The sequence below is a fragment of the Ictidomys tridecemlineatus genome, chromosome 1, assembly GCF_052094955.1.
Source record: "Ictidomys tridecemlineatus isolate mIctTri1 chromosome 1, mIctTri1.hap1, whole genome shotgun sequence".
NCBI classification, from domain to species: domain Eukaryota; kingdom Metazoa; phylum Chordata; class Mammalia; order Rodentia; family Sciuridae; genus Ictidomys; species Ictidomys tridecemlineatus.
The window spans coordinates 70,683,501-70,696,602 of NC_135477.1; the positions used below are offsets into that span (position 1 = coordinate 70,683,501).

Genomic DNA, 13,102 nt, shown 5'->3' on the forward strand with positions numbered 1-13,102 from the left:
GGAATAAAACTGGAATTTTGTTGTTTTCTTTGGTTTAAGGCAATAGTTTTGGCAAACCAAGATCTATAAGCAGTGGCTCTATTTTATTATGGAAATGTTACCAGAAGTATGTGAATAAAGGGCAGTGTCAAAATAGAAGGAGCTAAGTGAGGATGGGTTTGGTTTCTTACCACAACAAAGATGAGCAATGTGTCTTTGGAAGCATTTTTTTTTTTTTAATTTCCTCTGGGTATCAGTTTAAATTTCTGGATGCAGGCACATTTTCAGTCCTCAAAATTATTGCTTGAACAATGTTTTATTCAACTCACATCCTCCTGCTGAATTCCAGTGTTTAATCATCTCTTTCCACCAGGAAAGGGGAAGCCCACCTGGGATGAGCAGTGAGTGACCATCATTTCCCACCCACAGTCACCTTGGTTGTCCTTCAGGGGGTTGAGGGCTGTGGAAGCTTCCTTCCCAACATCTTATGTTGTATTTGGTGTGATTGATTGGTTGATTCATTCATTCATTATTCATTCCATCTGCCTCAGACATTTACAAAGTGTATGTGCCAGCACTGTGCCAGGCACTCAGCAGCCTGCAACAGCTTTGGTCCCTGCTTGTAAAGAATCAGACAGATGACTAAGTGGGGCTGAGTGCTCTTGGTGGAAGCCCAGGCTATCAAGGGAATGTGTAACTGGGGAACCTGACCTTGTGGGCAGGGATGTGAGATGAGCTTCCCTGAGGGGTGATGTTGAAGCTAGGCCTGAAGAGTAAATCCAGCAGCCCTGAAAGGACTGGGTGGAATGGAAGGAACCATTGTAATCAAGGCAGAAGGAACAGTGCCCAACTGGCAGGAAGGTCTTAATGCTAGGGAGAGGATAGTGCTGGGGATAGATGGACATGCCAACCTGCCTTGGGCACGACAGCTTCTCACCACCAGTGACTCTGCACTCTGGGCCTCTGGTCTAAGGATCTCTCACCACCTGGGAGCCTCACTTCAGCTCTTATCTTTTACCTAAGAGGGATAATTTATCTTTTATTCTTTAACTGTGAAAGCTAAAATATTATCTTTATTGTGGAAGATCTAGTGAGTCTTCTCAATACTAGAAGAAAGTTTATAGGTTATAGGTTTTTTTAGAGAAATTAAATATAATTAATAAAATAAAACCAAAACCATCAATCTGCATAACTCTTAGAAATGCACTTTAGTAATACTACAAAATTATTTAACTAGCATCTCTCCTTCCAAAGAAACCTGCCCTTGTTTTGTTCTGATTTTATCCATTGTAAATCTGTCAAGATATTATTTATTAACTAAATTGTCCTGGACCCCGCTTCCCAGAAGGGTATTTTCTATTTATGATAGATTTGCTACTATAAAAGTGGGTTTCGAGTTCTAAACAACTGGCTCTCAAAACTTGGGGCAAAGAATCCACTTTTATATTTGGGACATTTTAAATTGTGATGGAGTGTATAGGGTGAGGGGGGAGCCAGGTTGTAAGGGAAAGCTTTAGTCTTGTGGCAAAACATTTCCCATTTTTTCCTATTTACTAGTTACGGTTCTTTTTACTAATTGTCTTTCAGACACATAATGAATTTACTATTACTCATGTGATCGTGCCAAAGCAGTCTGCTGGGCCAGACTATTGTGATGTGGAGAATGTAGAAGAATTATTCAGTGTTCAGGATCAACACGATCTCCTCACTCTGGGATGGATCCACGTATGTTTGACTTGTTGGATTTCAGTTTATTTTGTAAGGCATATTATTTTCCTCCTTGAAGAAATTTAGTTTTATTTGTATTTTTTAAGTATAATAAATGCTATTATATTAAAGTATTTAATTCAATGTTAGGCTGTATATAAATCTGTCAAATATGGATTTTTTTTTTTTTTTTTGGTACCAGGGACTGAACCCAGAAGTGCTTAACCACTGAGCCACAGCCACAGCCCTTTTTTATTTTTTAAGACTGGGTCTCTCTAAGTTACTTGGAGCCTTGCTAAGTTTCTTAGGCTGGCTTTGAACTTCCAATCCTCCTGCCTCAACCTCCCAAGCCACTGGGATTAACAGGCATGTGCCTCCATAGCCCACTCAAATTGGGATTTGAAGAGGGGTATTTTATTTATTTATTTATTGTACCACCCATAGTTGAGAAAGAAAACCTAAAACGTTTGGAAATTAGGTGACTCTTTCTGATGATTTCACATAGTCTAATGGAGGCTTAGTCAGATTTTTTTTTTATAGATTTGACTAAGCAGTTACAATATTTTCTATAGGTTTACATTAGATTATCTAAAAACATTCTGAAGATGTTTCATTTAAGCAGCTTTTGTATATATCAGATAGGGTCCATTCACTTCACTGCACTGCCCCTATAGGTCAAGAAGAGAGAGAAAGACTGGGAGCAGGAAAGAAAATATCACACTGTAAACAGCCATGGAATCGGATTAATGGATAGGGTCAAGAACATTGGGTTCTACCATCTACAAGGCCGTCATAGGAGTAGGAAAGTGTTTGCAAATCAAATAAACTTGAGTTTAAATCTCAGTTCTGCTAAGAATTTACTTGTGGGAACTTCAGCAAGTTCCTTAAGCAATGTGAACATCAATTTTATTATCCATAAAATAGGTATCATAATAATTGGATTCATCCTTAATGAATTCCTTAGCATATTTTTCTAGGGGCTCAGAAAAAATTATGACTGTTATTATTGATGATGATACTTTATTTTTCTATCTTTTCCATTTGGTCTCCTAAGACAGTATCCCAGCTGGACTTGGGATACTGTCTTAGTTCATCCATGCTGCTATAACAACATATTTGAGGTTGAGGAATTTATAAGGAACGGAGATTTCTTTCTAATAGTTCTGGGGGCTGGAAAGTCCAAGATCAAGGTACTGGCAGTACTCGTATCTGATGAGGCTGCTCTCTGCTTTTAAGATGGTGCTTTGATGTTAGGTCCTTACATGTTAGAGGCAGAAGAGCAAGATAGCACTCCCTTCAACCTTGAACCCTTTTAGAAGTATGCTGATAGTCACCTCCCAAAGGCCATACCTCTTCATGCTGTTACACTAAGCTTCAGCAAGAATTTTGGAGAGAATCTCATCATTCAAACCATAGTGTGTGGAGACAAGTCATCCCATGCTTGCTGAGATTTCCGGAGCACAGCTTGGATGATGGCAAGAGTCCCTGAAGAATGATGTAATCATTTTGTATTCTTGTTTATAGAGAAGCACTGAGTAGGGTCAACATACACAGACACATGTCAAGTATTTGATACTATGTGATTTAGGAGCACAGAGGAGACTGTATTCCCATTCTACCTGTAAATAAGCCTTGCTGTGTGCTTGAAAATTGCTCTGTTTTAAAGTTGATATTTAGCTTAACCTAAGTACAAAAATGTACTTTAAAGCAAAACAAATTGAAGTATAGAAATTGTAACAAATTAAAAATGATAGTCTTTTAAACCACACATTATATTGACAAGTCAATGGTAGTTTATCTTTGGAAGATTTCTTTTGATTTGCATTCTCCTTTTCTTAATGTGACTATTTAAAGCAATTTCCAAATTAAAAGCACATGGTTTTTTTTCCCTATAATTTTCTGTATATAGAATGCATGCCATAATGAATTTAGATTGTTTACGTAATGAATTTGGCATAATTATAGAATTCTAGGACTTTCACTTAATTTATTTTTCTGTATCAAATTGTGATTCAATGAAAATAGGAATATGTTACATTTTTAAATCTCAATGATTGCAATAACATTTTTATGCTGGTTTTGACGGAGCATAATAATAGTAACCAATTCCAGATCTTTTTTTCAGATCTAAATTAGTCATAGAAAACAAAGACTGAATTAGAATCAGACAGACCTGGAATAGAATTTAGATTTCTTGACTTGACTAGCTTAATGAGCTTCAAGGAGTTGCTCTCCAGCTTACTTCAGTTTTTTTCAACTATAAAATGAGAATAATGACAGCACTGATCTCGTCTTGTTATTGTGAGAATTCAATGATATAATTCTCAGTCAGTGATTAGTTCCGTGCCTGGCACATTATTCAATTGCTGTAAATGGCATCTGCAGCTATTATCGTTGTCTCCATCATCATCATCATCATCAGTGTTGTTTTCATGGACTCAGGGAGTGGCCACACCACCCTCCCAGGAGACCTGTGCTCATTGGATAGAAGTGACTCCTGTTGGCAGACATGAAGGGCTCAGAGAGTCATGTTGGGTACATTCTTGAAAATAAGTTAACGGGCAGAGTGAGATTTGCTTGTTTGACAAACTGCTGCCTCCACAGCACAGTAGTGCCTTTGACTACTTCTTACTTTCTCACCAAGACATTGGAAACACTATGTTACTCAAAGAAAGCATTCCCAGTCAGTTAAATAGGCTTTAAACCTTGTATTCATGCTCCTACTAAATATTTGGGTTCTTTAAGTTAGGATAGGACTGGGGATGTAGCTCAATGATACAGCGCATGCTTAATATGCATGAGGCTCTGGGGTCAATATGCAGCACATGCATGCGCGCGCGCACACACACACATGTGCCCACAGACACACCTACGCACAGAAAGTTGGGAAATTATGTGATTCTTTATAGGCCAAGAGTTATTTTTCCTTGCAGAACGTGTATCTTTCTGTAAATAACCATGTGATTTTACCTTTAATCTATAAATAGGTAGAGAAGAGTTTTGAATCTTTCATTTCTACCACATACCCTGCTTGTGTAAAGGCATTAAGCTATTACTATGGGCCTGTGCCCTTAGTTAATAATGACAACATTAAAATAACAAAAACAGAGTCATAATAACAGCTAATGACTTTGGCTCCTTTCTTTGTGTTAAGCACTATTCGAAGAATTTTACATGGATTAGTCCATTTAATCTTTATACAACCCCACCAAGAAAATGATTCTCATACGTTTTTATAAATGATGAAATGAGCAGGAGGAGGCTATGTGATCTTCCCTGTGTCTTTTACCAAGTGAGTCGTGGAGCCAAGACCCAGATAGTGTGTATCAAAGACCTTTTTTTTTCATAAATAAAATTGTCATATTCCATTTTCAAGGGTCGTTAGGTTTGAATGTGAATTTTTAAGTCATTATATATGCATTTATTTTTTTATTCACATATGAACCTCTCATTTGCCTCTGATAAACCAAAGATTTTATTTAGCCAGGAACTTTGGAAGGTTTCTTTTGATTTGCATTCTCCTTTTCTTTCTCTTAATATGAATATTCATTGCTGTGCATGATGACCCCAAACACCTTCAACAACCTACAGACTCCCACCTTTCTGTTTACAGAGAATGGTGATCCATAAAGGATACACAGTAATGTGGAATATTCAGTGAATAGGTTCCTTCCATGGTTTTGCATAGAAGTATCTGTGGTCCAAGGTCTCCACTTTCCCGAGTCTCAGGATTCTTATACATAAAATTGAAATAATAAAATAAGTATCATGGATGAGTTTTGCTGATCAAATGGTAATCTATTTAAATCCTCTGGCAAGTCATTTTCTAGCTCTTTCCCAACAAGAAGAAAGTAGATAACAGACCTGGGAGCCACTTCTCAAAATCGTAGTTATTCCAAATAAGCAAATAATAGGAATGCATAAAAGGAAAGAGGATGTCAGCAAAATATTTTAAAAAATCCTTATTCGGCTGTGTGCAGTGGTGCACACCTATAATCTCTCAGGAAGCTAAGGCAGAAGGATTGCAAGTTTGAGGCCAGCCTCTGTAACTTTGTGAGACCCTCAGCAACTTTGTGAGACTGTCTCAAAATAACAGTTAAAAAGATTGGGGATGTAACTCCGTGGTGGACTAAGCTACCCCTGGATTCAATCCCCATTACCTTACAGGGAAAAACATTCTTATTGGAATAATGATGGTAAAATTTAAAAAAAAATCAATAGAATTTTTTTTTGAATAGGCTATGGCCTGGCTAAGCCTCAGCTGCTCTAATAAGTTTGTCCTCTTTCTGTTTTATAGACACATCCCACCCAAACTGCTTTCTTATCCAGCGTTGATCTTCACACTCACTGTTCCTATCAGCTCATGTTACCAGAGGCTATTGCCATTGTTTGTTCACCAAAGCATAAAGAGTAAGTGTAACTATGGAGGGGAGCCCAAGGAAGGCTTTGGGCTCCTGGGTCCATGTGTGTCTACACATAGCTTGTGGTCTTTGGGAAAAAGAATTAAGTAGCAGCTGGCTCTTATATACTAGTATCTCTGCAGCCTTTGGTTTTGAAGGTCCTTTCAGTGGTAAAATCCTAGTTCTTTTCTTGATTAATAAGACCTTGAAGTGGGTAACACTTAACTGTTATTTGCAGTTCGATTTTCAAGAACCTATTTCTACTGTATTATGTCCTATCACAAGAAATTCCACAGACTTAGGCTCATTACCTCCAAAATGTCCCTCGTTTGGGGAGATCAGATATTGCAGAGTATGGTCACAGGAATCAAATGTATTTTGGAGTCCTGACTTGACCCTTATGTCATAGGATAGACACCTGATCCCTGTGAGTGTCTGCCCATCCTGGATTGATGAGAAGGTGATATTAAGTGATGGTGTATGTACAGTTCTTAGCCTAGTACTGAGCACCACAGCAAGCCCTCAATAAATAGCTGCTGTTGCTATAAATACCATTAAAAGAAAAATTAGAAATATCTCCCCCTTGTAATTTCCTCTGTGGGGGGATCTTCTTCTGATCTTTCACACAACAGCACAGCTGCCTGACCCATTATGGTCCTGAAGGTGTTACTTACTCGTAAGTTTCTCTCCTCTAGACCAGTCAGGGAAATGCTGGTTTAGAAAAACCACAGTGGAATTTCTTTTTTTGTGTTTTTCTTCCTCTGTCCCATTTGGGGACTATGTATGCTGTGTCACTGAAGTAAAGCATCTGGAAATCCCGAGTGGTCCTGAATTTTATACCTTTTTGTTTTTCTTTTTGACCCTGAAATTTAGCACTGGAATCTTCAGACTCACCAATGCGGGCATGCTTGAGGTTTCTGCTTGTAAAAAGAAGGGCTTTCATCCTCACACCAAGGACCCCAGACTATTCAGTGTGAGTACACAGTGTTAGTTACCTTTGCAGGCATTTTTTTTTTTGTTATTATCCCCCCACCCAAATTCTCTTTTAAAGGAGAAAAATAATAGCAGTGTGATATGGAGTAAAACACTATACTGCTTAGTTCAGAGCTTTATCGCAGAAAACCAATCTTGTACTTCTTTGATTTCTTCTATTTATTTATAACAAAATGTTAGGATTTCCATAGTAGGGTTGATATGCATAAAATTACCTTTATATTTGTTTATTTGTGTGGTGTTGAAACATTTTCTTCAGTGTCAAAATAAGCAAACAGTTATTCCAAAAAAAATGATATTAAGTGTCTCATGAATTCTTTCTGCTTCATTTGGATGAATCATTTTTTAATAACCAATTAAAACTGTAATTGTACTTTTGGATAGCTTTATATAGCCCCCAAATAATTATTTGACTACATCTTTTCTTTCTGCTTGTTTAGAAGTTTTATGGCTACAATATTAGAAAAACATTAGAGAGCTCAGAATTTATTTAAAATGGAAATTACTTGGCAATCTGTAAATATTTTCTTGTTGAAAATGAATAAAAAAACATCATATTTGTTCTAATTGGAAATATTTTTTAAATTAGGAAATTTTTTTCAATTAGGAAATCTGCGCTTTCTCCCTAAAGAGAATCATCTGTGAAACATTATGATGTAAAACCAATTTTTTCTTTCCTAGATATGCAAACACGTGTTGGTTAAAGACATAAAAATAACTGTGTTGGATCTGAGGTGATATGTTCCGAATGTAAGCACCATCAACACCAGACATCTGCCCATGGACATGTGGTGGCTGGATTTTCTTAAGATGTTTCCAGAAATGACTGATATTTTATATTTATACATTTTAGACCAGAAAGTTTGATATTTATTGCTCTTGCACATTTTGAAGTTTTCTTTTTGGGTTGCTCTGTCTCAAGAAAAGTCACATGGTGTTAAATCAAATACCTATTAATGTACCCAAATACTATCACCAGATAATAAATTGTGCTGCAAAAAAAAAAAAATGGTTGGTGTTTATGGAGATCTCTACATACATGTTTAGACTTTTAGGTGTTTTGTTATATTTAAAAAATACATCATGTAAAATGTAATTCCAAACAAATTCTGTATGCAGGTGGTCTGTACAGCAAACCGTTTCTTGCTTTCCTGTGAAAAGAAACATGGCTACAGTCAGCAGAGCCCATCCTGGGTTTTCAGTGTTATCAAATCCCAGGCTGAGAGTCATGTCTGCAGTGAATCATTGTAGGACATGAGGTGGCAGGCTTCAACTCAGGGATCAGGTATCAGAGGATCTGGGGCAGCATAGGATTTATTAACTTGATTTAGAAGAGTAAAGGCAGAGAAGCTTGGAAGAGAAACAACAGCAACAAAAATATCTCAGCTAAAATCAGAACCTATTACCATAAAAGTTAAAAGGGTGACAGGGAGAAAAACATGAGGCATATGATGAGATAACTGACAATTCCTTAGCCAAATAGAATAAATTAAAAAAAAAACAATTTAGAGAGATACTTGTAATTTGAAGTATTTATGTTTACCTTCGTGCACAGAGAAGAGAAATGAAATAAATTTGGAACTGAATAGGAGGGTCTAAATACAGTGGCATGGACTGCTGAGGCTTGCTGTAGCATTTGTGTCTGTGACTTAGATAATGTAAGCACTTACTAGACCAAAAGGTGCAGATTAAATGGAAGTAATGGGCGTCTTATGAATACTGTTGGCAAATTAGATTGTTAGAGGAAAACCTGAGAATGGAAACATTGTGGGAAAAATTCAGCTACAAATATAAGAAAAGTGAAAGTGATAATGCTGACTACTTTGAGGACATGGAAAGAGTCTTCACAATACTGAACACCAGTTCTGCATGCACAACTTCAGTCTTGGCAGAAATTGCTCCCAGGCACCTGGGGAAATCCTGAGCTGGTTGCCCTAGCTTTGATGAACCATACTTGGCCACCACTTAGTTCCCTTTCTTATCCTTTGGGGTATTAGCTGATTCTAGTCTAGCTTTTCTCTCCCCCGACCCCAACTCTTCCAATAGTTTTACTGTCTCTTCTTAGATCTCCATTTCTTTCCAACAGGGTAAAACTAATCCTATCTAATGTCCTCTATTCCCCGTGTCTAATATGCTCAACCACAGCTATCCCACTCCTTGCTTTCCTCCTGGCATTATATCTGAGGTGTCTGGACAGTTCATGTATACATGCACAGTACTGTTATCATTGGGATGTCCAGTTGAAGTCCAACTCCTTGGTGTCCCAAACAGAAAATTGAGCAAGACACACAGAAGTAACAGATATAGTACAGATTTACTGAAGGTGAAGGTAATGCTCCATTATGTAGAGTGGAGTGGGCCTAGCAAGAGAGAGAGGCTCAAGGCCCCCGTGTCTGGATATTACAGTCTTCTATCCTGAACTGTGGGGTGTTCTCTTCTCTCTATGGACCCGATTGAAGACCTTACCTCATTTTCTGATTAGAGTATCTGATTAGAATATTTTCCATTCCCCTCCCCACTTTACCTGCATGGATCATTTTAAAATTTTAACCTGTGGCAGGAGTTGTCATGGTGATAAGTCCTCAGTGGTTGGCCTTGTCATGGTAATGGGATTTATTGTAAATGGACATGACTTCTTGTCTTGTCCTCCCGCAGCTTCTTTCTAACCCGCTATCTCCTCCATCTTGGTGTCTGAACTCTACCTAATTGTACTAATATCTGCTTTTTAGTTCGGTGATTTCTGAAGGAGGGGTATACCCTGTGTTCTGTACTTGGATAAGTTAATGTCTTCTTCCACTTATCTGTTCCTCAATTCCAGAAGCATGCCATACAAGTTCTGCTTGTTTTCTTCCATGAAGAGCTGACGATGGGCAGATGGATGACTTGTTCCTGTTGTCTGACAACCTATAGCCTTAGAAAGTTCAGGTCTCAGATTTCAGAAGAGAGCTTGGCTGGTCCTAGGCCTAGGGACTTGAGTCTGTGGCCACCTCTTGCTAAAGGCAAACTGACCCTGCAAGGCTGTCTCCCCTGCTCTTTCTTAAGTGTGCTCTCCTTGACTTCTAAACACTTAAGGACACTATGATATTCTCATGTGCCTGAGCAAAGAACAAGATTATATAATTTATTCTAGCAAAAATAACTGTAGGGACAGGTGGTGGTTGTGAAATGAGTGTTATCTTCTGTATTGTATTCAAAGATACAGTAATAGATGAAGAAAATGTAAAATGACGTCTGAGGAAAAGTCTTTGCATATGGAATGTTGCTTAGAGACGCAAACAATTCAACTGAGAGCCGAGAACATTTAGCTTCTTAGATTTCCAAACCCAGTTAGTCAGCAGACTTGTCACAGAGCTGGACTCTTGGAGACCACAAACCACTGACCTGACCTTGCCTGGTCGAATGAGTCCCCAGTGCTTCATCACTGAAAGAAGAACCAAAGGAGAACAGGAGTGTGGGCACACCGTTGAGGAATGCACCATCCAGAGAGCACAGCCAGCCAGCCCACCCTGAGTGGCTGAGTGCCCCTGCAGCAGGTGGTTGACCCCTGGAGTTCCCTGGGTGCTACTTGGGTTTTTTGCACAGCAATAGTGAGGCTCCCTCTTTTACTCGTGAATCAGCTTCGCAGTCCTTCGTGCCATTTCCTGACCTCCTAAGACAACGGTAGTTCTGCATTTCTTTTTAGATTTGTGTTTGTGTAGACAATTGAACCAATTAAGCCTGCTTCCTTTGGATGTGAATGTTAGTCTGTTTATTACATACAGTGTCAAGCACCTAGTATATTTTTGAGGTCCTTAACCCCCTTAGTACTGTACAATGTGACTGTATCTGTAGAGGGTCTTTAAAGAGATCATTAAGCTAAGATGAGGCCACTAGAGGAATCCTAATCCAATATGAGTGGTTTCCTTATAAGAAGAGATGAGAAATGACACACACACAGGAAGACCACATGAAATACTGGGAGAAGTTGGTCTCAGAAAAACATCAGCCTTACTAACAACTTAATCTGGAACATCTAGCTTCTAGAACTATGAGAAAATAAGTTTCTGTTTTTTAAGCCAGTCAGCCTGTGTATTTTATTATGAAAACCCTAGCAAACTATTCTTAACAAATATTTTTTATCTTTTTCTCAGAGACTGACTAAGAGTGGCTTTCTTTGTTGTTATGGGGTACAGATCATTCTCTTCTCTGTAGGGTTTGTGAAATGCAGAAGAGGAAAGCAGAATGTTTATGGCTTTTTTTCTCAGCTACTGAAATTGTTCTGGCTTCTTTTTGAAAGGATTTTGCTTGTGGAAAATTGACATTTTATTTGAGACCACATCCTAGAATGAGTTCATTCTGCCCGTCCTCACCGACAGCTCATCCCATGTTGGAGCCACATGAGTGGTGTTGGAGATTGTCATGATAGCAGTTTGGTCTTAGTTAAGGTTTCTGTTGTGAAACAGGCTGAAGGGGTCCCAAATGTGGAAAGCATATGTTTCTCTTGTGGCATGTCTTGCAGAATTGTCTGGCAAGAGCAATGTCTTCTGTGAGGAGGATGCTTGAGAAATGCCATGTATTTCGCAATGACTAAGGAAGAAAGGTAAACTTTTAGCTCTTTGTTCTTAGAAGAGTCTAGTTTGCTATTTATTGAGAAGTCAAACAGTATACAAAGACCTCTTCTCTATTCTTTTAAGAAACTTGTTTATTTTCTAGTATCTTGATCCTTCATGAAGCAACTGCATTTTTTTCTTTGGGGACTGCTGCAAAAAAATTATTTAGTGGCTTCTATAGAGTCATCATACTGATATCCAAAAAATATATTTAAAAAGAAATTGTCAAAACTCATGTCTTAGTTTGGGCTGCTATCGTAAGATATCATAAACTGGATGGCTTAAATAACAAAATGTTTATGTCCACAGCTTGGGTGGCTGGATGTCCAAGAATGGGGTGCCACATGATCGGGCTCCTGGTGAGGGCCTAATTTGTAGACAGCTGCCTTCTTGTTCTGTCCTCACACAGAAGGGAGAGAGATCATCTCTGTCATGTCTCTAGTTGTAAGGACACTATCACAAGGCCCTTATGAGAGTCTCACTCTTTGGACCCAATTATCTTCCAAGGGCCCCACCTCCAAATACCATCACTTTGGAGGTTAGGATTTCAACATATGAATTTGGGGGAAACACAGACATCAGACCATAGTTAGGGAAGTTCTAAAATAGCTAATAGTTTGTATGTTTGGAGTGGCATATGGAGTCTTTGCAATATAAATCTTTAGATCCCATAGTTATTACATTTAAAAGTACCATTCAAATGCAAATGGAAATTTCAGTTATTAGATTGTCTTTATCTGGTATTAATATGTCCTCAAGTAGATTTAAGGAATTACTCATTAAAAGGGCAGTTTTCAAAAAGAATTGCCACTGGATTAAGTTACACTAGGTATTGGAGTTCAATTTAAGAAAAAAAGTAAACCTCTTGGAAAAAAGGCTTTGTTTAAGTAGAGCAATATATATTGCATGTTTATAATGTTTTATAATTATAATGTTTTTTATGATTATGTTTTAATTTATGTTTTTATAATTAAAGGAATTTAATAAAATCCATATCCCTGCATATGTATGAATAACAACAATAACAAAAAAGAGCTGGAGAAATGGAAAAGATGGAGAAAAATATAGGGGAGGTAACATTATTTACAAAAGAAGCTTATTATACTCCTAAGATAGTTACTGGCTTGCTAGAACTCAGGGGTGGTGGGGTGTGGAGATGCAGAAGATGAGAGAGAAAAAAACAGAAAAACCCTGGGAGGAGGAAAATAAAATAAGAGCATTGCAGACTGGCTTTATTTAATTTGTTTTTGCGAAGTGAACGCCTTGGCATTATCTAGACCACAAGACGTTCTACAACCAAATGGAGGTAATTAGATCTTTTTTCTCCATCAAGGAAAATTACCCATACATCTGTGTCAGGTAAGTGAGAGTTTATAGAGAAAAACCAAAATTGTTTACTTGAAATAGTCCTTGTCCAGGTGGGTCCCAGATGTA

The 13,102-nt window shown here is 38.0% G+C and overlaps 1 protein-coding gene across 4 annotated transcripts in view; it reads left to right on the top strand.

Moving 5' to 3' along the window:
* Positions 1–8,878, top strand: part of Stambpl1 (STAM binding protein like 1) — a 44,496-nt gene extending 35,618 nt beyond the window's left edge. For all 4 annotated transcript variants that reach the window (XM_005339184.5, XM_040272641.2, XM_078042197.1 and 1 more), the window contains 4 exons: positions 1,567–1,704; positions 5,984–6,096; positions 6,960–7,059; positions 7,761–8,878. In XM_005339184.5, coding sequence (XP_005339241.2) covers positions 1,567–1,704; positions 5,984–6,096; positions 6,960–7,059; positions 7,761–7,817 — 408 coding nt within the window. In that variant the 3' untranslated portion in view covers positions 7,818–8,878. The remainder of the gene's footprint in view (positions 1–1,566; positions 1,705–5,983; positions 6,097–6,959; positions 7,060–7,760) is intronic.
* The last annotated feature ends 4,224 nt before the right edge of the window (positions 8,879–13,102 follow it).